Source organism: Panthera onca, chromosome F1 (genome assembly GCF_046562875.1).
Source record: "Panthera onca isolate mPanOnc1 chromosome F1, mPanOnc1 haplotype 2, whole genome shotgun sequence".
Classification (NCBI taxonomy): domain Eukaryota; kingdom Metazoa; phylum Chordata; class Mammalia; order Carnivora; family Felidae; genus Panthera; species Panthera onca.
Window position 1 is genome coordinate 67166768 of NC_138355.1, and position 25535 is coordinate 67192302.

At 61.1% G+C, this 25535-nt stretch overlaps 1 protein-coding gene across 1 annotated transcript; it reads right to left on the minus strand.

The window, feature by feature from the left end:
* On the minus strand, positions 1-25535 carry LOC132676894 (sodium/potassium-transporting ATPase subunit alpha-2). Its single transcript, XM_078440817.2, has 23 exons — positions 25398-25535; positions 21060-21164; positions 20817-20876; positions 17665-17868; positions 17088-17201; positions 16695-16829; positions 15666-15783; positions 13848-14116; positions 12876-13074; positions 12640-12749; positions 12368-12502; positions 11588-11777; positions 11282-11457; positions 7774-7910; positions 7104-7254; positions 6662-6830; positions 6275-6429; positions 5908-6031; positions 5574-5719; positions 5249-5379; positions 3037-3138; positions 2837-2928; positions 1-1898 (listed from the first exon to the last, which is right to left on the minus strand). The coding sequence occupies exons 1-23, from the start codon at positions 25407-25409 to the stop codon at positions 1870-1872; spliced, it is 3063 nt and encodes a 1020-aa protein (XP_078296943.1). The 5' UTR covers positions 25410-25535; the 3' UTR covers positions 1-1869.

The window sequence follows — 25535 nt, forward strand, 5'->3', positions numbered from 1 at the left end:
GTGGAAGGGATTCCTCTTCCGTAAAGAAATGCAACTTTATTATTTTCAAGTACACATGGAGTATGTCAAACTAATGTCTTACAAAAAGGTCACCAAGTAAAGGTCTTGCAAATGTTTCTTTAACAAACACATGAGAACTGATGATAATTAGCCCAGGCACACGCTGCTTCTACATAGATATTCCTAAAGTGCTTCAAAAGTATTGTTTTAGGTAGACTAAACAGGCCACCCCCAGCGATGTGGTTTATGCCCTTACTTTGCTAGACAAGTGCCCTTTTTGTTGATTGTGCAAAGATAAGCTTTGTGCACAGTCAACACATCTCGGTTGAATCAGGCCCAAATTCATCTGGCTTCCAGTCAGGTTTCCGAGCCCCAAGCCGTGACTCACTTGTTCTAAGGTGCTTCTGAACAAGTGACATTCCAGTGTAGCGGGGCGAGCGCCCCCGGGGAGGCTGTCTCTGGGCCGCCTTCCTTTCTGCCTCAGGCCTTCCGTTCCCCTTAGGTGTCTCTTGCTCGGTTCATCTGGGTGTCTGTCTACAGGAACTTCCCAGTGCCTTCTAGGCCAGGCTTAGAGAAGCGGCAGACGCGCATGCAGGGCAAGACTGTTAGTCTTGGAGTTGGGGGGGGGTGGTAAGGGAAGGAAAAGGACCTCCTGTAGGAACCTGAAACTAACTCCCCATCTTGGAAAGTGGGCGAAATGATCACTAGCGGGAAAGCAGTTTGCCCGGGAGGAACAGCCCTCCTAACATTTGCTCTCTCGTGGTCCAGAGCTTCTGCCCGTGCTCACGACCTAAGCTCATTCTGCATGTCCCCGGAAGACAGGACGGTTCTGGAAGTTCTCCACCCTGGTTCCCGCTGATGGCCAGGGAATTCCTGGAATGAAGCCGGTTCATCAGGATGGGCACAAAGGGGAAGGGGGTGGCTGGGGCAGGGAATGAACTGGCGGCTGTCCCTCTGGGAACAGCATGGAGGGAGGGCATCACCAGGTGCATGGGACGGAGAGAGCTGGAGCATCTGGGACACCCGGGCCCCAGGGCCCAGACGACACAAGCCGGGGGTCGGTGGGGACTGCCTGGTGCACGGGTGTGGGATCCCAGGGAGCTTCCGGATCGAGCTGGCCTGCCTTTGCTGCCACTCTGGCGACATGTGAGCTGGCAGGAAGCTTTAAAAGGGCAGGACGCAGGGCTGGAGATGCCACACATCAGCTGTCCTGTCCTTGGCACTCTCTTCCCCGGCTCCCTTTACCGTATCTGTCTGTCCGCCCGCCTCCCAACCCCCTGCCCAGCTCTCCCCTAGAGGTTCCTAACCAGCCTTGCCTGGGGGGATGGGTGGCTTCGGCAGCCAGCTTCCCTTTCCGGCCCCACACCTGGCACTCACCAGGAGGAACTGCGTCTCATCCCCAGCGGGGGCAGGGGGCAGCGTCGGGCAGGAAGCAAAGGACGGGTGGAAGGGACAGTGGGGTAAGGCCGGGGAGATGAAGGGACATTGGTGATCTGAGACGGTCCCCTCCTCCTGGTTCAGACGGGTCCCTGCCTTTGGGTGTTGAACTGTTGTAATGGCAGGTGGGTGTGCAGGGACAGAACAGGGAGGGCTGGGGTAGCCGTTAATTCCTCGGAAAAAGTGGACCACAGAGCAGAGCGCGTGGATAGGGATCTGGGAAGGACCCTGACGTGTGGGGTCTAACCCGGTTGTTTGTAGTTAGGTCTGCAAGGCAATCACCCCGAGCTTAGTTACCCATTCCCCCCAACTTAGCCTGCTGAGTGGCCTCATTCTCCCTCCCGGGCCCTCCCCCGACACCCCCCAGTCCTTTTGCACCACCACCCCCAGCCCCCTCCAGGCGCCCTTGACCCTGGTCCTTCTTCAGACGGCTCAGTAGTACGTCTCCTTCTCCACCCAGCCTGTGGGAGAGATGGGGGGGGGGGGGCGCGGCGTGAGTTCACGGGGGTGGGGGGCAGAGATCTGTCTCCACGGGCTCGGGGGCTCACGGCCACGTGCAGCACAGGCCTGGTGCAGGGGCCCAGGGAAGTCTTGGGGAGGGTGGAAAGGGAGGGGAAGAAATCAGGGAGCTGGGGCCCTGGGGTTAGGGAGGCTTGTATTTAGCACAGTTCAGGGTGGGCACAGAGTGGGTTGGGGGTGAAGATTCAGGGGCCATGGGGGTAACAAATGAGTTTCGAAAGGGGCAAGCGCCCATTGTGGCCGTGCAGAGATGTGGCCGTGGGGCTGGCCGCTCATGGTTTTTCAGAAGTCGGAAATTTGGATTTTACGTGAAAGCTTCCAAATTTCAGTCATTGGACCAATTAAAAAACACACCCACCCAGCAAAGGGCAGACCAGACCAAACGATATCCGTGGGTCATATTTGGCTTGTGGGCCATCCATTTTCAATTTCCAGTAAGTGGTCAAAAATGCTTGTTGGGAAAACAAAACAAAACAAAACAAAAACCTTGGTCGATGCCCAGGAATCAGGAGGCCGGGTTCTAGAGCCAGGTCCTTGCTTTATGACCCCAGACAAATAAATTCACCTCGGCACCTCTCCATTTTGGTAAAGTGTGGAAGCGGGACGAGGTGACCTGGAGGGGTCCTCCCAACTCTTTGTTCTCTGGTCGCGGTGGAAGGAGTAGCCTGAGGGCCACCTGTGTGTCAGGTGGGCCCAGGCCTGGCAGTAATGGGGTTCAGCAGGCTCAGGGCTCCTAGGACCAGGGGCCCCCGGATCTGGGGGACATGAGGAAAAGGAGCAAGCATCCGCAGTAGGAATGCTTTGGGCGTGGAGCCCGGGGCGGGGTGGCCAGCAGTGGGGTGCAGCGGCGGGGCGCAGGGGTGAGGGTCGGGGGGCTTACCGCCGGGATACCGCCGCAGGATGAGCTTTCGGACCTCATCGTAGATGAATATGAGGAGGCTGTAGGGGAAGGCACAGAACCACCAAGTGACCCTGCAGGAAAAAAAGAAACGGGAGAGTGTCAGGGGCATCCCAGGGCGGTCGCAGAAAGTGGGGTTTGGGGACCAGAACCTCGTGGGGCCCTTCTGACGACACACTCACTTGAGTGGGTACATGCGGAGGGCCACACCCATGCCCGGGCAGTAGGACAGGAAGGCCGCCAGCGCTGTCTCCTCCAGGAGCCCAAAAATCAGAATCTTGTTCCTGGAAAGACAAAGAAAGGAGGCGGTGTTGGAAGGCGGGGTGACGTGGGGGGAGATCCAGGGAGACCCTTGGTGGTGGAAGGGGCAGAGGCATGCCCGGGACCCATCACAGACGTCGCCCTACACCCTCCGTCTTCAAACACCCCCTTCTCAGGCTGCACAAAACCAAAGGAGATGCTCTTTACGTTTTCTGCCTTCGGATTTCACCTCCGACTGTTGCCCAGAACACACATATTCATCCATTAAATGAACGTTTCCAGTGTGTGGGTTGATGCGCTCTATGCTGGAGATGCTGTGGTCAACACAAGCTTCCTTCTGCCCTCCCGCAGTGTATGGTCTTGTCACGGGTCCCGGCCTGCGGTCTGCGTCAGTGCGTCTGCCTAGCAAGGGCCTTTGGAAGCCCTTTGCCTCAGGGTTTGTGTACGTCTTTCACACTCTCAGGGCCTCCCCGGCCCCGGTAGTTGCTGCTCGTCGAGATCCCATAAAGAGGAGAACGTTTGTAAAGCACTTAGCAGAGAGGAAGGCGTCCACTCACTGGAAAGGAAATGCTAGAAAGGTGCCCACGGTCTTGGAACCGAAAAGCAGGATAGAGCGAGGTTCTGAGAACAGTTTCTGGAGTCAGACAGCAGAGTCTAGTCTCAGCTCTCCCACTTACTAGCTTTCGGCTGTAAGCGAGGTTCTGGAACCTCTCTGAGCCTCATGTTCCTTCCCTGAGACATGGAGATACGACCCGTATATCGTAGGCTTGCTGGGGACGGGATAGCTCTGGAACGTTCGCAGGGTGCGGTTGCATTACTGGTCAGCCTGTTAAAACCTCACGCACCACATGTCTTTTTGGCCGGGGCTGGTACTTCCCAAGCTTTCCACTCACTAAAGGATCCTTCCCATTCTTTCTTGACCACGTTCTAATGGATTGTTGTCTCTCAGGCTACATTTGTTAATAAGTAATGAATACCATTTCCCCATTTAACATTGGAAATACACACGCTTTCCAAACAGAGCCTCTTGTGAGCGTGGGATCACGGATGGCCCTTCACACCCATGATTCTGCCTAAAAGTGAAACTTCAGGAAGCCTAACAGCCCTCTCATAGGTGGGTGATCTCCGTAAGGCTTTGGAATCTTGCAGCCAGCATCACTGAGGACCCCAGGACCCCGGACCCCAGGTGGGGCAGCCGCCGGCCAGTGGCTGTTGGTATCATCAGTCCCCCTTCTCTTTTCCATTTGTCTCTCGGAGGGCTGGAGGCAGCTGGGCGGTGTGTTCCCACCTTCCTGTGTCACCTGTGTGCAGCACAGCATGTGATCCCCACAGCGGGACCCCATGTCTTCGATTTTCTGCTCCTGGTCTCCCTTTACCGCACCATCCAGCTGGTGGACTCTCCTTCCGCCATGTGACCTTGACTTAGCCAATGGACTTTCCACCTTCCTCTCCCCGGGATCTCAAGCCTATTAACTTCACCAGGGTTTTGGCATCTCGCTCTCCCCCCCCCCCCCCCCCCCCGCTAAGAAATTAGCTCAAAACTCACTTGGGGAATCGCGTCCGCTCTTTGCAGAAGAGAATGGTGGTGATGCCTCCAGAGCGAACCACCGTCCGTGCCACAGTCACAGAGTAATTACTGAGTACCGAGCAGGTGCCAGAGGGACAGGCGAGCCACCCAGGGCAGTAGCCAAGAGCTTGGGCATTCGAAGCAGACCCAGGTGAACGCTTACCGCCTGGGTGACCTCAGGCACGTCATGGAACCTTTTTGGGTTCTCTGGTCCATAAATTGGAAATAGCACCTATCTCATTGAGCTATTGTGAGGTTAGACAATGTGTTTGAGTCACAGCACGATGACGGGCACGTGATAACTCACACTCTAAGAAGGCAGCGAACCTGACTCCGAGCAGCTCCCAGCCCCCCATGAGGATAACGCAATTCCACAGGGCGGGTGCCATAAACTGGGGCTTCCTGGGCGTGGGGGGGGGGAGCACAGGGCACCCGTGTTTAGGGCTGGGTGTCACTAGAGTGTGAGACGAAGGAGGGAAAGAGGGAGGAGGCACACGGGAGGAGGGAGGAAGAGAGCAGACTCTGCCGGGGGAGGGGTGGGGTGTGGGGGGCCCGGGGGCGCTCACTTCATGCCCTGCTGGAAGACCGAGTTACGGCGGGTCTTGCAGATGATGAGGTCGGCCCACTGCACGACCACGATGCTGGCAAAGAAGGCCGTGTGGCACGTGAACTCCACCACCTTCCGCTGCTCGTAGGTCTGGGAGGGGGGCGGGCAGATGGGGTGGCGTGAGAGGCGAGGGCAGGTGCCCAGGGCAGCGTGCTGTGGCACTCGCTCAGCCCCGGGCACCAGGCGTCCTTCGCCCCCAGCCCCCGTGGGCCACGAGGACCACTCCTGCCGGCACTGAGCCCGTCCTCCCCGGCCCAGGTGTCCCCGCTCGCGGCCCCACTCACCCACTCCTGTCCGTAGCTGTCCTCTAGGTCGTTCATGGACCGGTCGTCCCAGTCCAGGCGGATTCCCAGCAGCCGTGATGGCAGGAAACCGTTCTCCGCCAGGATGACGAAGTAGGTGAAGAAGCCACCCAGTGCCTGGATCATCCCTGTGGGGAGTGGGCAAAGACAGGCCCTGGGTCAGAGGACGAAGCAGAGTGAGGCCAGAGATGGATGTCCCCGACCCCTGGGTGGGGGGGCTGGTCCCCGGCCTGGGATTTCGCGGGGGGCTCCTCCCCCGACAGCTGGGCAGAGACTTGTCTCGGGGTCCCCCCGGGGCCCCAGGGCCCCTCCGCACCGATCTGTCCATAGGCCATGCTGATGAGCCTCTCATTCACCAGCTTGTCCGTCTGAGGGTTCCTGGGCTGCCGCTTCATGATGTCACTCTCAGCCGCCTCGTAGGCCAGGGAGATGGCCGGGACCTGTGTGAGGGGCGCGCGGGGGGAGGAGGGCAGCGGGAGGGAGGCGGCAGGTGCACAGGACCGTCAGTGAGGAAGAACCTCTGATGCAGTTCAGCAAACGTTATTAAGACGCTGTTACGGTCCAGGTCTCGGACTTCTGTTCCCTCGACCGTCGCAGCCTGGCCACGTGCCCTGGCTGCCCTCCTCCACCCCCCTGTGCCCGCGATCGCCTCGCCCGTACCCCGCTCCGACCCCCGGCCTCACCATGTCTGTGCCCAGGTCGATGCAGAGGATGGTGACGGTGCCCAGAGGCAGGGGGATGTTGGCGATGATGAAGAGCAGGAAGGGGGTGATCTCGGGGATGTTGCTGGTCAGGGTGTACGCAATGGATTTCTTCAGGTTGTCAAAGATGAGGCGGCCTGTGGGGGGTGGTGAGGGCGTCAGGGAGACGGGAGGGCCCCCTCCCCGCCCAGGCGCTCGAAGCACGGTGGCCCGTGTTCCCCAGAGAGGGGGAATGCGCGTTTGAGGGGAGCCGAGGCGGCACGCGGGTGCCTGGGGTCCCGCGTCGGCTCTGCGTTGGGGTCCAGAGGCCTGGGAAGCCAGCGCCGGCTTAGCGTCCCCGACGCCACCCCGGCCCGCGTGGCCCCTCACCCTCCTCCACGCCCGTGACGATGGAGGCGAAGTTGTCGTCCAGCAGGATCATGTCGGCGGCCTGCTTCGACACGTCGGAGCCCGAGATGCCCATGGCGATGCCGATGTCAGCCTTCTTCAGCGCGGGGGAGTCGTTCACGCCGTCCCCCGTCACCGCCACGATGGCCCCCTGGGCGAAGCACAGAGGGGCTGAACTCACCACTGTGACACGTCGGGACCCGTCCCAAAGCTCACTCTGCTCCCGTCATCGCTTGTTTCTAAAGGTCCTCGCGCCCGGCCCTTCCCTCTCCGGCTCCTCCTGAGACGTTAAAACTCTCGGGGGGCCTCGACTGGCGGCCGTCTCAGGGGTCAAGACAGGGTGCTCTCGGGAGTCTCCTCCCGGCCCGGGGAGGTTTGGGGCTGGGCTGGGCGGGGCCCCCCGAGGCGCCCCCGTCGTCCTCACCTGCCTCTGACAGCCCTCCACGATGATGAGTTTCTGTTGCGGGGACGTCCGCGCGAACACGATCTCCGTGTGGTTCCTGAGGATCTCGTCCAGCTGCTCCGACGTCATGTCCTTCAGGTCCGAGCCGTGCACGACGCACGCCTTGGCTTCTCTGGACGGCGGGGGCGGAGGTGGCTGAGCCCCCTGCGTCCCCGCGCCCCTGCCAGCCTCCTGCCTCCACCCGCACCCCCATCACTGGGCCGCAGGGCCCCCGCCGAGTCGGGCTCCCAGGGCCGTGAGCCTCCTCCCCCTGTCTCCATGGGTGGCCTCCCTGTCCCATCTCTCCCTTTGAGGAAGAGAGGCGGCATCCTCACCGAGCACAGTCGTTGCTAGGCAACGTGCTAGTTCTCTTACATGCCTCTCGCCCCCATGGCCACCCTGCAGTGTAGACAGCACCCTCAATCTGTAGTTGAGGGAACGGAGGCTCAGGACGGTAGAGTGACACCTCCGGGGTTACACAGTCAGTCAGTGGCACAGCCTGGACACATTCAGGACCGAGCAGCCGTCACTGAGGTGTCCCAGGCAAGGCCTGCAAAGTCCCAGAGGAGCTATCCAAATGCCCCCGGGGACACTCGAGCGCTCTGTGGGACAGGCTGGGTTGATGGGGGACGGGCTCCTGGGAACGCCTCACCTGGGGTTGACCTGGCTGACAGGAATGTTGAGCCGGGCTGCGATGTCCTCCACAGTCTCATTGCCCTCTGATATAATGCCCACACCTTTGGCAATGGCCTTGGCTGTGATCGGGTGGTCCCCAGTCACCATGATCACCTGGTAGGACGGAGAAAAGAGAAAAGAACAGCAGTGTTCGGACCCCCTCCCAACCCATTCCTTTCCCAAAGTCAGAAAAGGCCGGACCACCAGACGGTGGGATTCACAGATCCCAGCCCAAATGGTGCAACTGTGTGTGTGTGTGTGTGTGTGTGTGTGTGTGTGTGTGTGTGTGCACGTGTTGGGTGGGTGACAAGTTGTGCTTAAGGGATCAAAGATACTTCACCAGGGTGGAGGAAAGCCTCCACGAAGAGTAACAAATTAACGAGGGTCTCTTGGAAGAGGAGCCTCAGAGACCGTTTAGGAGTTAGGATTTCACGGGATACGAGGCTGTCCTGGTTGGAAGGACCCCCTCATCTACCGGTGAGGGACAAAGGCTTATAAGGGGCTGTGACTCAAGGCCCCTGGGAGCCGGGAGTAGGAGACGGTTTTCTTAGTGCCCACTCCGTGGCTGCAGGCCATCCAGCAGGGCAGAGGAGGGATGCAGGGGGCACAGCCCCCCTTCCCGGCCCTTGTCTGCCTGTACATCTGCCTCTGACACCCCTTCTCCACGGGGAGGAAGGGGATTCTTGCAGAATGGACGGCACTGCTCGGGAGGGTGGCTGGCATCCGAGAGGCCGGTGACGAGGCTCTCGGTCACGAGCGTGAGCGGATCGGAGCCGGATGAACAAGCATTTGCACGTGCGGGTCTGTGGGCAAATGTCACAGACCCCGGGGAGGAAGCCCCTTCAAGGCCCCCTGCCTTCTCTTGCACCCCCGCTAGCCCCTGCACCTGCCCCCTGAAGGCCACGTGGGCCTCCCAGTTGAAGGCAACAGCATCCTTGCGGTCCTTATGCCGCGTGACTCCTCTGAGCATTTGGCACTGGCCACCACCCCCTCCTTGAGACCTGCTTGTCTGCATGGACCCCATTATTCCCGGTTGCCCTCCCCGCTTCTTCCGGCTCTTTCCCGCCTCCTCAGGGTGGCCGCCAAGTGCAGCGGAAGAGGCGGCTGTGGAGGCAGATGGACACCGCCTGAGCTTGGACACCGGCCCTCCCCAGTGTCACGCCTCGGACCCGTCTTTTCACCGCGTCTCGGCCCAAGGAGGGGACGAGCCCCACCCTCCAAAGTTGTCGTGAAGGGTAAATGGCGCCAGGTGGGCACTCAGCACACGTGAGCTGGGACGCCCCCCTCTCCCTTCCTTCACTCGCTCCTCTCTCTCTCTCTCTACTTGCCTCAAGACTGGTGGCCCCGGTTCCATCCTTGTCCCCTTCCCTGACCCCGGTTCTCTTCCCGGCCGGAACGATGCAACGGACTAGCCGGCCTTCAGCTGCACCTGTTGTGCTGGTGAGCCTTGCTCTCCGGGCCCGACCCTCTGTCCTGGGCTCTAACCCGAGGCCAGCTTCCCCGGGGATGTCTCTTCCCGGGCGTCTCATGGACGCTTCCAACTGAAGGCCAAAAGGGAGCTCATCATGCACTCCCACCAGCACGCCAAGCCTGCCCTCTGTCCCCGTCTCGATACGGTCCTGTCTGTGCATTCTGTCCCTTTGTCCCTGCATCTTCCTCACTGACCATGTCCAGCTCGGTCACTATGTTCTCAAAGCATTTCTCTCATGTGACTCCTCGCCTCCAGCCCGTTGCCACCGCCCTGGTTCAGGGCCTCACCCCTTGCCTGAACTATGGCAGCGGCCTCTCTCCCTGCCTCCTTGCCTCCCGTCCTCCTCCAGATCCAGACCCTCTGCACGGGTAGCCTCCTGAAAGCTGGATCAGCCGGGACGCCTGTGCTCTCTGGGGACTGCAGGATGAAGCCCAAGTCGGGCATTTAGGCAAAGTCCTTCCAAATGGCCTCGGTCCAGCCTTCCAGTCTCCTGTGCCGCTCGCCTCCCCCCACACCTGCACCCCACGTGCAGGCTGACGCCATCAGGGCACGCACTGCCTCTGACCTTGACAGCCTTCCTCTCCCCGCCTCACAAGACACTCCAGCCTTCGAGGCCCAGATCAAATATCGTGCGCTCTGTAAAAACATTGTCCAGTTCTCTGAAGCAGAATTAACTGCTCCCTGCTCGGAGTTCCCTGGGGGATCCGTCCCCCGGCCTCCGTGACGGCACCGATCGTGGCCAGAGGCAGCCTCACCAGCAGGAGCATGGCTTTCCAGACCGTGTACCATGCTTCACATACCTGATCCGGCCCTTACTGGCAGATTTATTTCGGGAAAGCGACTTACCCCCTCTCAGTCTCAGCTTGTTTTATTTTTAAACGGGGATAACGACGCCTCCCTCAGAGACAGAGCGGTTACGGGGTTGAGAAACCCTTTACGGACACACATACACACACGCGCGCGCTTCAGTGTGGTAGTTAGGAAAGGGAGGGCTGCCTTGGGTCAAACCCGGCTCTACCACTTATGAGCACGTTCCTTCGTGCCTCAGCTCCCCTCTTCTGTTCGAAAGGAAAAAACCGGTGCTTACGCATCAGGTTCTTGCGGAGATTAAATGAGATCATACGGGTTAAGGGCTGAGAATAGTGCCTGATTCACACGACCGGCGGTTTGCGTTATGCGAGTACCTGGCCCGTGGTAGGTGCTCACGACCCCAGCTCTCAGAGTGTTCTGTGACTAACCGTAGGGGCATTTATTTCCCCAGGGAGCCCGTGAGCGCCGGAGGCCAGGCACCACATCTCCTTCGTCTTAGAACGCCTGCGCCTGGCGGAGCGCCTGGCCCTCAGTGGACCGACCGCTTGAACTGATTGGGAATTAGCCGAGACGCCGGAAAAGGAAGAGCCAGCCGCGGCACCATGACTGGCGATGAGACGGGTTAAGGGGCTGGCGAGGAGGGTGTCTCGGAGACAGGAAAGCGGAAAGGGTTTCCGTCTGTTTGTTGAACTCGGGCACCTTGAACAGTGCCTGGTCCGCAGGGGGTAAACGATAAGTATTTGCAGAATGAAGAACGAACGAGGCACAGAGGAAGGAGTGGCCCCTGGGGAGCACTTGCAGTCGGACACGAGGGTCCAGGAGGGGTGTGTTTGGGGGATGAGGACGAGAGCCAGTCGCTGGGGGCGTGGGGAGGGAGTGGGCGCCCACAAGAGCCTGCTAATCCCACCCCAAATGCTAGAGAGCGTGGACATTAGTCGGGAAGTTGGACAGCCAGGTGTCCGAAGCACGAGTGCCAGATGGGCTCAAAATCAGAGTAGAATGAGAGAGGGAGGCGATGTGCATGGTTACCTTGACCAAGAGGGACCAGAGCGAGAGCTCCAGGCAGATGGACAGCTTCCCCTCTGGGTCCGTGGGAAGGCGGCCACCCGTGGCCTGGGTGTCCGCGAGGCAGCAGCCCCTGCAGGCCCTTGACCTTCGGCGTTGGAGGACGGGGGGGGGGGGGGGGGAGGAAGGGAGGGCGTACCTTGATGCCCGCACTGCGACACTTGCCCACGGCGTCCGGCACGGCAGCCCGGGGAGGGTCGATCATGGACATGAGCCCCACGAAGCAGAGCTTCTCCGTGGGAAAGTTCAGCTCGTCTGTGTCAAATTTGAACCCGCGAGGGAACTTCCCAGACGGCAGATTCAGCTGACAAAACCCTGAGGCGGGCAGGAGGGAAGAGTGAGTGCGACCAGGGGCCCGCCTGGCTGTCCCCAGAGCCCCCGCCCCGGGGAAACCACTGAGGCCCGGACACCCTTCTGGGCCCCGCTCCCGGCTTTGGCCTCTCACCCAGCACGCGCTCCCCCAGCCCGCCCAGCTCCATGTAGGCGTTCTGAAAGGCGTCTTGCATTTCCTTGTCCAAAGGGATCTCCTTGCCCTGCACCAAGATGGTGGAACACCGGTCCAGGATGCGCTCCGGGGCTCCCTTCATCACCAGCACGTGGCTCTGGGGGCTGTCTTCCCGCTCGTGGATAGACAGCTGGAGGGAGGACAGGTGGTTACAGAGGGGGCCATGCTTAGCGGCAGAGGCCGCTAAGGACACCTCCCCTAATAAGATAACCCCTGATCCATCAACCATCGTCAACAGAGGGAGGGCCTCTGCGTGTGAAGGGGAGTTGGGGCCTCACCGTCCCAGCCCTGTAAACTGAGCGTCCTCTTCCCCTAGGACATTGATTCACCTAACAAATGTTTGCCCAGACCAGCTAAGACAGGCACTGCGCTGGCGTGGGGGGCGGCACCTGCCGCCAGGCTGGCCTCAGTGTGCTTAGGCGGGGAGTTCTTGGCATTGAACAGGTGCCTGCGGCCTGAGGGGTACCCTAAGGCAATTTCAGGGGTGCCGCTGGGCGGGTTGGGAGGCTGGGGCCGGAGCTGGGAGGGCGACGGGCTGTAGTGAGGAATGGAAGTTTGGAAGTCAGAGGGGGTCATTGCAACCAGACATGGGTCACCGCGGCTTTCCTGGGGGACGAGGCCGGGGCGAAGGACGCGGCCGAGGCTCCCACCCTTCCTAGGTCTTGCGCGCCCCCCTCATTTCGGCCCCCTCCCCGCCCCCGTGCTGGTGCCCGACCGGACCTGGTACTTGTTGGTGGAATTGAAGGGGATCTCCGCCACCTTGGGGTTTCTATCCCTCATCTTCCTCACGGAGCCACAGGACAGCTCGATGCACTTGAGCAGAGCTGACTCGGAGGCGTCGCCGGCTGTGTCCCGCTGCCGGAGGAGAATTCGGGGTCACCTGGGCCGAGGGAGGAGGGCACCCAAGCCCCCCCCCACACCCCGAGGCTGTCGGAGGGTGTGAGAGGGGGAGCTGGGCGTCAGCAAGGTGGGCAGGTGCGGAGGCGCCCCACCTTCGACACGGAGATGTTCTCCTGCCCGGCCTTGAAGACAGCGCGGTTGCAGAGACCGGCAATCCGAGACAGGGCCGTCCACGTGGGGGATCGCTTGTCAAAAGTGGCCCCTGGGAGGCAGGGAGGGAGAAGCGGGCGCGCGGCTCAGGTCCCTCGTCTGCCCCTTCCCCGCCTCGCGGCCACGCGGGCGCCCTGGACGTCCTCCGGCCCCTCGCCCCCTCGGAGCGCCCAATCACCGGACTGATCTTCGGTGGTGTCGGCCTCATGGATCTGGTTGTCGAACCACATGTGGGCGACGGTCATGCGGTTCTGGGTGAGGGTCCCCGTCTTGTCCGAGCAGATGGTGGAGGTGGAGCCCAGCGTCTCCACCGCCTCCAGGTTCTTCACCAGGCAGTTCTTGCGCGCCATGCGCTTGGCGGTCAGGGTCAGACACACCTGGGAGAGGGAGGGGAGGAAGCGGGGCTGAGCCTGGAGCCCGGCGTGTGGTGACCTCGCCCCGGACCAGGGGTCCCGCTCCGCCAACACCAGGTGGGATCTACACGCGGGTGGCGGATGGATTCGATCTCGGACGTGCCGGGCTGAGACCAAGGGGTGCGTTCGGGGAAGCGAGGCTGCGCGGCCGGAGTCCAGAGCGGGCCAGCGCAGAGCTGGGCGAAGGGGTGTGACAGCCGCTGGCACAGAATAGGGTGTGGCGCCTGGGGTGGGGGTGGAGAGCAGAGCTCGAGGCCTGAGAATCAGGGTCGGGGGAGCAGGAGGAGACCGCGCAGGGGGCAGAGGAGAACCGGAATAGTGACGCGTCGCGGTGCTCAGTGGAGGGGAGAATTCCAGGGGGTGGACAGCGGTACCCGTTTCCGCGGCAGAGTCAAGGAAGGGAGCTGAGGAAAGGGCACCGGGCTTGCCAGTTAGTCACCGGTGACCTTTGGGGGAGGCTTTATGGCACGGTTGGCCGGGGTGAGCCGCAGCCCGCAGCGGCTAGCACGTCGGGGGTGAGCAGGGTGGCTGCCTCGCGCCCCCGGGAGAGAGACGGCGAGCCGAGGCGCAGTCCTTCCCGAGATTTTTCAGGCTCCAACTATGAGCCATCCATTAAACGGGAATCTGATAAGTGACTTTGGGGGCTGGAAGCGAAAACATCGCTGAGAAACGGTAAGCCCCTTGAGGAAAAGGGTGGCGAGACCCTCCCCGGGTGGCGCTCAGCCTGACCCACTCACGGTGACAGTGGCCAGCAGACCCTCAGGCACGTTGGCCACGATGATGCCGATGAGGAAGATGACCGCCTCCAGCCAGCTGTAGCCCAGGATGAGGGAGAGCACGAAGAAGGAGACCCCCAGGAACACGGCCACCCCCGTGATCAGCTGGATGAAGTGTTCGATCTCCATGGCGATGGGTGTCCGTCCGACCTCCAGGCCTGAGGCCAGCGTGGCTATGCGGCCCATCACTGTCCGGTCGCCTGTGGCAATCACGATGCCCCTGGCCGTGCCTGCAACATAGAGGGGAGCCCGGAACTGGAAAAGGAAGGCCGCTGCAGAGGAAACGAGCCTCAGACTCCGGTCCCGTGGGCCGCCCCCGGGAGGCCGTACCCCCCCCGTGGGTGGCCGTCTTCCCCCTTCGCAGACTACCCATCCCAGCCCCCGCCAACCGCAACTCATTTCCTCTTGTCCTTGGGCCCCGAGGGGAGACCTTGCGGGTAAACCCAGAATTCAAATGGAGGAAGAATGAAATGAATGAAATAAAAACAGCGTCGGTATTTCGGTAAAATCAGTCTCCGGCTTGTTATGATCCGGAAGTATACGACGGGCACGGAGGAAAGCACCTGTTACGGGTTTTCCGTGTGGCCTTAAGATTTTCTCTCTCAACGTTGGGCCTGGGACCGCACAGAAGGAGCCAGGCGGTCACCGACCCTTAGGCAGACACGGGTAGACCCTTGGGTCTGCCTCTCCAGAGGAAGAGAGAGAGAGGGAGAGCGAGAGGGAGGGCGAGCGCTATGAGGAAAGAGCACGCAGGTAGGAGCCGGCCAAGCGTGGGTTTGCACTCCCGTTTGACTTCCCGCCCAGGGATGGGTTGCCTTCATAACGAAAAGGGACGGTGCTGTGCTGCACCTGACGGGGGCCTGGCACGTAGCAGGCCTTCAACAAACGTCAGCTCCCTTCATTCCTCGTCCTTTCTCCACAGCCCATTTCAGAGTAAGCAACGCGAGTATTTTACTAGGCATTTTTACCAATTGTGGCAAATGTGGAGCACGTTTCAGAATCTCAGGACATTAAAAATGTAAGATATTTAACGTGTGGCGATTTGCATTATAGTTCCAATTTGCTAAAGGAGGGGAGCGGCTCAGAGAGACATAATACCCTGGGGAGAAGTGAGTCGGGAAGGAAGGGAGTGGGGGGGGTGGTACACGGCCACCTCCGGCCTGTCCCAGGCCCCAGGTCTGGCCAGGCCTCTGTCCCCACCAGCTCTTGCCGTTGGGCTGTCTCCGAGGGGGCACGGCCACAGAGGGAGGGGTTTCCGGTAGGCTTGGGCTCCTGCCTTTACGTGGTGGCACCTTGGGAAGCTCCCGTTGGCCCTGGTTCATGTCCAGAACCCGGAACAGAGATGGGGCGCACGGGGCAAACTGAGGGGGGTGCCTGGTGTTCACCTGGCTCGATCCTCCCCAGCCTGCATGCTGGTCAGAGCAAGGGTGAGACAGGGAAGCAACTAGTCCCCGAATCAGGAGAAATGGAACCAGTCAGTCCAACCGAAGACTTCTCGGAGTCGAGGCTGGTTTGGGGCGTGGTGCGTGCTGTGAATCGTGTGCGTTTGTGTCTGTGCGTGTCCTGTGTGGAACGGTGTGTGTGGAAGGGACCGGTCTGGAACGGACTGCTTCTGCTCTTCAGGGCTCCCTGACCCCTCGGTCTCCTCCCTCTGCCTTAGGCAGGACTTTCGAGAATTAGGTAAGGCCGCAGCCCCCAGCCCTGCCTGGGGGTTCGGGATTCGGACCCTTCCTTCCGTGGGTGCTGGGCGGGGGCGCTCCCACGGGGCCGGCTTCTCACCTTCCACACAGTTGGTAGAGAAGAAACAGATATTACGAGTCTCCAGGGGGTTCTCGTGGGTGAACTCGGGGGAGCGGGTCTGGGGCTCCGACTCGCCTGTTAGAGATGAGTTATCCACCTGCGGAGGAAGCAGGCGTGTGCGCACGAGACGGGCTGACACACGTGTGCACACACAGCTATCTCCGGACTCCAACCACGCTCAACCTCCGTGACACGATGGGCACATTACCCTGGCCCTCATCACGTGTTTACTCAGCTACTGTCCGTGCCCCGGTTCGGGATCCTGGCTCTCGCTTCTTACGTGACCTTGGGCTGGTTACCTAACCAACAAAACCTCCTCCATTTACCCATCTGTAAAATGGGGCGTGTAACCAGAGTCTCTGTGTTACACAACTGTAGGGGGCACCTCCTCGAACATCACAGGCTAAGAAAGTGGAACCGCCTAGGGTCGTGCATGGTCGCCCTTGCGGCCACACGCCACGAGAACACTCGCCTGGCAGAGTTAAAGGGGCAGCTGTGGGGGAGGGGCACCTGGGGGGGGTTCTGCCAGTTGAGCGTCCGACTCCCGATTTCAGCTCAGGTCACGATCTCACCGTTCGTGAGTTCGAGACCCGCATCGGGCCCTGTGCTGACTGGGCAGAGGCTGCTTGGGATTCTCTCTCTCTCTCTCTCTCTCTCTCTCTCTCTCTCCCTCTCTGTCTGCCCCTCCCCTGCTCATGCTCTCTCTCTCAAAATAAATAAATAAAACTTAAAAAAAAACAGTAGCATAAGTGGATGTAAATAAAGCATCTGACACATAATAATGCCCACGACATGATTGCATAAAGTGGATGTCAAAGAAACGCCTGACACACAGCCACGAGGAGACGATCCACAAACACTCCGCGGGAGGCAGGGTTCGGCCGGGTGGCGCGGGGGGCAGGTGGACACTGGGCCTGGGTCTCCCAAACCTGCAGCTTCTAACTGGGCGCCCCCACCCCAGCTCTGTAGGGCCTGCGCCTCCGGGCCGCCACCTGGCGGCTTCCTCACCTTGCAGCCGTGAGAAGAGATGATCCGGAGGTCTGCGGGCACGCGGTCTCCGCCCTTCACCTCCACCAGGTCTCCCACCACCACCTCCTCGGCGTTGATCTGCACCTTCTCTCCTTCCCGCACCACCAGGGCTTGCTGCGGAGGGGGGACCCAGGCATCTCACGACGCGCCCGGCCCGCCAGCACCTTCCTCTGCGTGCTGGCCTCCCCCCTCTCCTCCACCCCTCGAGGAGAAGGCACCTGCGCCCTTAGCAGCGAAACTAGGTCCTGGCGTGGAGAGCGGGAGGGTGTTTCCGCCCACAGCGCCGTCTCAGAGCGCAAGTTGCTGAGGGGGAGGAGCTGGACGCTTCCAGAAAGCCCGTGGCCCCCCTTGGAGCCCCGTCCGGCTGTCTACCTGAGGCACCATGTTCTTGAAGGAATCCATGATCTTGGAGCTCTTGGCCTCCTGGTAGTAGGAGAAGCAGCCGGTGACGATGACCACGGCTGCCAGCACCACACCCAGGTAGAGCTGGAAGGAGAGAGGTTTGAGGGACTTGCTCTTCTCCCAGCCCGGGAAGGCCAGCTGCCCCTCAGGTGGGCATTCGGGGCCGCCTTGGTCCGTGACCGGGTGTGGGAATGGCAGAAGACCTTCTCCCCAACCTCCCCCTCCAGGCTCCTTCCTAAGAAACGGAAGGGGCGGGGAGGGTCGTAGGGAGTTCCCAGGACCAGGCCTCTCCACCTGACGCCCAGGGATGCAGACAAGCCCACGGAGGTGGGAAGGACAGGGATGGGCTGTCTCATTCACGGATGTGTGTGCGTGTGTGTGCTTACAGATATACAAAGAAGCCTCACCCCCTTTCAGCCTGAAGGGCAGAGGGGCCCGCGGGGCTGTGATGTGAGGGCCTTGTTCCCTGCCCCCGCTTCTACTGGGCTTCGGGCCTGAAGGACAGAGCCACGGGTGGTGGGCCCAGGGGTCGGGCGTGCAGGCTCACGTTGTCATTGGATGGTTCATCCTCCATGGCGGCCTGGATGCCGTAGGCCAGGAAGCAGAGAATGGCCCCGATCCACAGCAGGATGGAGAAGCCCCCAAAGAGCTGGCGACAGAACTTGACCCACTCAGGGGTGGTCGGGGGCGGGGTGAGGGCGTTGGGCCCATCCCGAGCCAGAATGTCCTGGGCCCGCTGGTTGGTGAGGCCCTGAGGGAGGCACGGACAGGCGTGTGAGCACCTCCTCGCCGCTTCCCTGCACCTGCTCCCGGGCAGGGGAACAACGTCCGGGTGGAGAGAAAAATCCCACCCGGTCGGAAGGGGTGGGGGACCATCAGGAGAGGTCACACCGGGGAGGTGGCATTTGCAGTGAGAGCTGGAGGCCTCGAAGCCCGAGGAAGATTCAGACTGTGGCCCCCACTCTGGGCGTCCTCGGGTTGAGATACTCGCTGGTGAGGGCCGTGGTAGCTCCTCCGGAGGGAGCCTGGGTAAGGCTGCCCGGAGAGGCCTCTGAACGGGCTCTTCCCACCATCTGTCTTCTTCAGATTCCCCTTTGCAGCCAGGAGAAACGGCCGGTGTGCTGACCCTCGGCGTCACACGGCTCTGAGCCATCTGTCGCTTCCCCCAGAGGCTCGCCCGGCCCTGCTCCGCGAGCGCCAGGCTGGTTCAGACGTCTCTCTCTGCACCCGGTGTCGCCCACACACGGTTCTAGAACCGCGCTCCACACGGGGCGTGGGAATTCTGCGTCACCTTCTTTCCTGCCGCCAGACTTTGAGCGGCTTGGGGACAGGGGCCACGTGGTTGTCTTTCTATCCGTGCACTCATCGCTCTCCTAAGTGTGAGCTGAATGCCTACTACGTGCCGGGCTCTGTCGCCAGCTCTGGGGATCCAGAGCTGGACGTGACCCGTGAAGTCCCTGTCCCGTGGAGCTTATGACCTGGTGAAGTGATACACGATAAATAGTCGTCACTGCCAGATCCTTAAGAAAAATAAAGAGGGGCGTCTGGGTGGCTTGGTTGATTGGGCATCTGACTTCGGCTCTGGTCACGATCTCACGGTCCGTGGGTTCGAGCCCCATGTGGGGCTTGGTGCTGACAGGTGGAGCCTGCTTGGAATTCTCTCTCTCCCTCTCTCTCTCTCTCCCTGCCCCTCCCCCGATCGTGTCCTCTCTGTCTCTCTCTCCCTGCCCCTCCCCCGATCGTGTCCTCTCTGTCTCTCTCTCCCTCTCTCTCTCTCTCTCCCTGCCCCTCCCCCGATCGTGTTCTCTCTGTCTCTCTCTCTCCCTCTCTCTCTCTCTCTGTCTGCCCCTCCCCCGATCGTGTCCTCTCTGTCTCTCTCTCCCTCTCTCTCTCTCTCTCCCTGCCCCTCCCCCGATCGTGTTCTCTCTGTCTCTCTCTCTCCCTCTCTCTCTCTCTCTGTCTGCCCCTCCCCCGATCGTGTTCTCTCTGTCTCTCTCTCCCTCTCTCTCTCTCTGTCTGCCCCTCCCCTGATCGTGTTCTCTCTGTCTCTGTCTCCCTCTCTCTCTCTCCCTGCCCCTCCCCCGATCGTGTTCTCTCTGTCTCTCTCTCCCTCTCTCTCTCTCTCCCTGCCCCTCCCCCGATCGTGTCCTCTCTGTCTCTCTCTCCCTCTCTCTCTCTCCCTGCCCCTCCCCCGATCGTGTTCTCTCTGTCTCTCTCCCTCTCTCTCTCTCTCTCTGTCTGCCCCTCCCCCGATCGTGTTCTCTCTGTCTCTCTCTCCCTCTCTCTCTCTCTGTCTGCCCCTCCCCCGATCGTGTTCTCTCTGTCTCTCTCTCCCTCTCTCTCTCTCTGTCTGCCCCTCCCCCGATCGTGTTCTCTCTGTCTCTGTCTCCCTCTCTCTCTCTCCCTGCCCCTCCCCCGATCGTGTTCTCTCTGTCTCTCTCTCCCTCTCTCTCTCTCTCTCCCTGCCCCTCCCCCGATCGTGTTCTCTCTGTCTCTCTCTCTCCCTCTCTCTCTCTCTCTCTCCCTGCCCCTCCCCCGATCGTGTCCTCTCTGTCTCTCTCTCCCTCTCTCTCTCTCCCTGCCCCTCCCCCGATCGTGTCCTCTCTGTCTCTCTCTCCCTCTCTCTCTCTCCCTGCCCCTCCCCCGATCGTGTTCTCTCTGTCTCTCTCCCTCTCTCTCTCTCTCTCTCTCTGTCTGCCCCTCCCCCGATCGTGTTCTCTCTGTCTCTCTCTCCCTCTCTCTCTCTCTGTCTGCCCCTCCCCCGATCGTGTTCTCTCTGTCTCTCTCTCCCTCTCTCTCTCTCCCTGCCCCTCCCCCGATCGTGTTCTCTCTGTCTCTCTCTCCCTCTCTCTCTCTCTCTCCCTGCCCCTCCCCCGATCGTGTTCTCTCTGTCTCTCTCCCTCTCTCTCTCTCTCTCTCTCTGTCTGCCCCTCCCCCGATCGTGTTCTCTCTGTCTCTCTCTCCCTCTCTCTCTCTCCCTGCCCCTCCCCCGATCGTGTTCTCTCTGTCTCTCTCTCCCTCTCTCTCTCTCTCTCCCTGCCCCTCCCCCGATCGTGTTCTCTCTGTCTCTCTCTCTCTCTCTCTCTCTCTCTCTGTCTCTTTCTCTCAAAAATAAAAAAGAAGAAGAAAGGCAAAGGCGAAGAATTTTCAAAAGGGAAGTCAGGGAGGGCCTCCGGGAGGAGGTACGCACCCACTACAGTTTTGACTGACGCTTTGCTTTTCAAAATGGTGGGCTTGGTAATCTGACTGCGCCGCTTGCTATTTTCTGTGACGGTGGGAAGCTCGTCCCCCTCCACGAGAGCCCTTGCCGTCACGCACGGGTCTACAGCACCCAACCCCTAGGTCTTGTGAGGATCACAGAAGTGGACGTTAGGCGTCGCGTGCACCGTGGGGCGCCCAGGTTACCGTGAGGGCAGTGAGGGGTTAGCATTTCACGGAGGTCACTTCCCCTGAGACACGTGTCATCGGAGCTGCCTGGGGCGGACGACGAGCCCCGCCTGGAGGGTGCCCCCGGGGGCCTGGCTTCCGGGTTCCCAGGAGAAGGGCAGGGAATCCGGGTTCTAGCTCTGGCTCGGGCCCCGGTGGTCTCTGGACTCCGGGCCTCAGTTTCCTCGTGGGTGCAGAGGACAGGATTCCAGCTCTGAGGCCCCTCCTACCCACGGGCTGCCTGGCGCCCTCACTCCCGGCCCCGCCGCTCACCTTGGAGAGGTCCACTTGGTATTTGCGGCCCAGCTCATCCAAGGACAGCTTGTGGTCGTCCTGAGGAGGGAAGTCGAGTTACTCGGGGGCAGGAGGCTGAGCATCGTGTCTAGAACGCCTATGAGCGCGGAGGGGCCCGGGGCTGAAGCGGGGGGGGGGGGGGGGCACGGGAGGGGCGGCAAAGCCTTCTGCAGGTGCGCTGGGACCCCTTTTCCACAGCCCTCGGGGGGCCGCGGCCCTCACCATGGCCACCTCCTTCTTCAACTCATCCAGCTCCTTCTCTTTCTGCTTCTTCTTGCCGCCTCCATTCTCCGCCGTGGTGGCCGCGGGCGAGTACTCACGGCCGGCCTGGGGGGGGCGGGGGGAGAACCCAGAGAGTCAAGGAGGCCAGAGGCGAGAGCCTCTATTCCCACCGGGCTGGGGGCAGGGGGCCCGAAGGCAGGGATGATCCCGGGGGAGGAAAGGGTGGAGGGCGGAGGGGACCCCGGGCGCTCCGTTTGCAAACCAGGGGCGGGCTCGCGGGCTCTATGTGGGGATTTCAGAACTCAGGACCTCGCTCTCAGCTGCCTACTATTGGGCTTTGGCTAAGGTTCTGTTTGTTGAGCGAACCCCGCAGCCGGATACTAAACAAAACAGAAACTTTAAAAAGCTACCATCTAAAGCTATTTAGAATTCTGGAAGGCAGTGGCCAGGGCTGGGGTCGGGGCAGGGAAGGGTCTGCAGGAGATGGGGAGCATAGGGTCAGGGGGTGGGGCTGGAAATGGTACGAGCAGGGCTGATGCGCCCGCTGAGAGGAGCCAACGGTTGGAGGGTCAGCGTGAGCCCGGGGAACGGGGACACGAAGTGTGCCGGGGACCCTCTCCATCCGGCTGGGCGGCGGCCTGCCCGCTGCTGAGCAAGAGTGCACGCAACGTGAGGCCCCAAGGCACAACCGGGTATGAAGGAACTGGGCCCCGTTGTCCAAAATACAGGAAATCGTCTCTGAGATTACATCTAAAACTAAACGTGTGTAACCCTCGGGTCCCGGCATTCTTGGGGTCCCCCCCCCACCCCGCCCTCGTGAAATCACACGAACGTTTTTAACTGGAGCCTCGTGAGCCTGTGTCCCCCTTCCTCTGCATGGTCTGTGGTGTTCTCACCACCGCCAGGCTTCCGGGGTCTCACAGGGGCTTCTGGGGAAGAGCTGGGCGATTCTCCTTCGGGGGCGGGGTGGGGGGGCTGGCTGGGATGATGGGGGAGGGGCTGGGGGGGCCATGACACTGCCTTCTCACTCCCTCCCCTCCCCTGCCCCCACATCTCTCAGGGCCACGTGTCCTTGTCCTAGAGGGAGGCTTGACTTCTGTCCCCCGCCTCCTTCTCCACTGGCCCCCGAGGCCGTGCGAGGCTTTCAGGAGTGAGCTTGTCTACGCTACGGTGTAATTCATTTTTTCGTAAAGACTGGACCCCTGGATGGCATCTAGAGCCAGCATACTTGTCCTGTTTTGCAGGATAGTGTGCATTTTTAAAAGGCAGCCTTTTCTTTTAAAAGGCAGTTTTAGACTCACAGCGAAATTGAGCAGAATGTACACAGAGTTCTCCCATCCCCCCCGCCCCCACACGTGCCATTGTCCTCACTGTCAACATCCCCCCCCCCCCCCGCCAGAGTGGCGCATTTGTTGCAATCGTGAACTGCGCTGGCACGTCATTATCACCCGGGGTCCACCGTGTACATCAGGGCTCCCCTGCGGTGTCCGCTCCACGGGTCCTGGACAAATGTGTAAAGGCTTGTATCTATTACGGCCTCACACAGAGCAGTTTCACTGCTGGGATCATGCATTTCCACCACCCCCCCCCCCCCCATCAAAGAGTCAGGAGCCATCTGGGGAATGTGACAGCTGCCCTCATCACAGGCGTTCATGAATCCAACACCTGGAGGCGTAGCAGAGGGCCCGGTGAAATCAGGAGCAGGGCGGCGAGCTCAGGGCGAGGTGGACGCCCTTGTCCACCTTGCATTCGTTTGTTTCCGTGAATCAAGCACACTTTGGGCTTCCTGAAGGCTGATCGTCTTGGGGAGACTGAAGCAGCCCACAGGAGAGGGGAAGGGCTCGCGGAAGGTTCTCCGTCTCCCGGCCCGGAAGACCAAAGAGGGCTCATTTAACTGAATGGACTGAGGTCCTTTGGGTTCACCAGGTCCGCTTGGCGGAACAGAACTGGGGAATGGACGAAAGGCAGCAAAGGGAGCAGAGACAAGAGATGAGGCCAGACCATCTTCAAGGTGACCCTCCAGAGCTTCAGGGGTAGGAACAGGGCCTGGGCAGAGTGGCGGTGGGGGTGGGGCTGGGGCAGAAGAGCAGACCCCAGAGAATTTCTGTACATTCAGACATGAAATGGCATCTGTGAGGTTAAAGTGCCCATGCACCTGAGGGCGTGTCGCATGGTGGTCGGGCTGGGCTCTTCCACGCAGCACCCCTTTCCCCTCGGTTCCCACCCACGGCAGGCACAGAGCTTGGGACACTCTGCCCCTTCCCCCACCCGCCCTGGCAAGGATCTCCAGCCCTGCAGCCAGGAGCCTGCAGAGATTTGGGGCCAGCGGGCTGCCCAGGCAAGAAAGAAAGAGAGGAAGCGAGGACCCCCCCTCTCCGCTGCCCCCCCCCCCAATGACAAGTCCCCCTCTCTGGGTCTTGAATGCTGAAGGAGAACAGAGAGTTCTTTCTGAGAGAGCCAGAGGCTGGGACAGAGTGGGGGCAGCTGGAAATCAGCCACGCTCCCCCCACCGCAGCCTCGTGGTGGCAGCGGGAGCGGGCTGGGCTCCCTCCCTCCGTCCCTTCCCCCAGCTCCCACGCTGCCCTTCACGGCCACAGGGCGCAGGGCGAGGGTTAGGCCTCGCTCTGTAGTGGCGCTACGGTGGGGGGGGGGGGGAAGAGACGGGAGGCACAAGGAATCGTAGCAGGGGTGCGGTAAGGGGGGGCTTTCCCTTCCCACGGGGTCTCCTGGCAGGTTGAACTCTGAGCTCCAGCCCTAAGACTCCCGATTTCGCCCAATCTCTCCCTCCGAGCAGAGCCAGATCTGCTCCCCAACTTGTGCACAATTGCTGGGGTGTAGGGCGGGGGGCGGGGGGCTCCAGGGATGCTGGGGGGAGAGGCACAGACCCTCGGCAGCTGAAGAAGTCAAGGTCAAATTGCTTCCCAAGCAGGACCTCGTGTTCTAAGGTAGAGCTGGGGAGAGGGCCACCTCCCCTGGTTCTCTCCACGTGGGGTGGGGGGATGAGGGAGCATGGTGGGTAGCTTCCCCTCTCCCCAGTGCAGCTGAGGGTCCTCAGATCGGGTAGCTTCCCCTGGGCGTGACTTCCTGCTCGGTGACCCCCACAGCTCACAGGCAGCTCCTCGCAGACCCTCCCTCATCCACACAACGTGACATCGACGCTCACACATGCTTGCGGGCCTGTTTGCAAGTTGGCCTGTTGAGATGGAAACCCAGGTGCTCGCCCATGAGTATCTGCATCCGCTCTGGCCTGTGGAGAACACGTGTGCCACAGGCACACGTACACACACCCGCGCACACACACACACACACACACGCGCGCACACGCTGGTTCTATTTATAGCTCCTACCCCGGCTCGGGAACCCTGGCGTCCAAGCCCGGAGTTTTCCCAGCTGCTAAGCTCAGTGCAATAACATGTCCTTCCCTGACCCCTCCCTGGGCCCAGAAGCTCCCCCACTTCTCCCCACAGGCACCCCCTTTCCTCAGCACCCTCCTCTGTTTCTCCCCAGACCCCTTCTCTCCAGCCAGGATTCCACAAAAGGAAAGCAGCCAGGCACAGTGTGTAAAGGGATTGGGTGACTTCTCTCCATATGGAAATTGCATTTCCAAGAATTCAGGGCCCCGTCCCTGCCCCCCCCCACCCCACTCCACGGTTGTTAATCTTCCCCCTTGGCATTCCCAGGGCTGCAGAATGTCATGGGCAGGGGTGGGCTGAGGGGGTACAGGCAGCTCTGGGAAAGTGCTCAAAGCCCAGGGCAGCGGGAGGGGTGCTGGGCCGGGGCTGGGGCCCGCATCGCTGTTCTGCCCCACGGCCCTCCCAGCTGCTGGCAATTCAGGGACCCTGGAGCTGGTGTCGGGGCCGCTTGGTGACTCGGGAGCCAGCCCTCCTGGCCTCTCCAACCTCAGACTGGACCCCCATCCTCTCAGCCCGGGACTCCCAGAGGCATGGATATTTTCGGGGGGTAGCAGAGGCAGGCAGCATTAACGGTGCCAAGTTCGGTTGGGCCGGGAGGCCAGGAGGGTCTGGCTAGAAGGTGGGGAGGCTCAGAGATAGAGATGGAGGTAGGGTGGAGGGCTGCGGGGCTAATCTGGGGGGCGCAGTGAAGAGGAGTTCACTTGGGCACCCGAATGCCGTGGACCCGTGGACCCGTGGACCCGTGGACACATTGGCAGCCTGAGAGACTGTCAGTCCGAGTTCACGCTGCCCCAGAGCTGGGCTTCTCTCTGCTCCTCCCCTCACACCCCTCCTCACCCCATCCTTCTTTCCCTCTAGCCTCCCTTACCCTCCACAGAGCCCTCCTTCTCCCTACAGAGTGACCCCTCTCTTTGGGAATACTTACCCCACGGCCCATCTTGGGGCAGAGTGGCTGGGGGGACTAGACAGGAGAGGTCACCAAGAGGATTCCAAGCTCACACCCCTGGTCTGGGACGGCCAGAGACCCCGGCAAACAGACAGAGCAGGCAGTCAGCCACAGGGT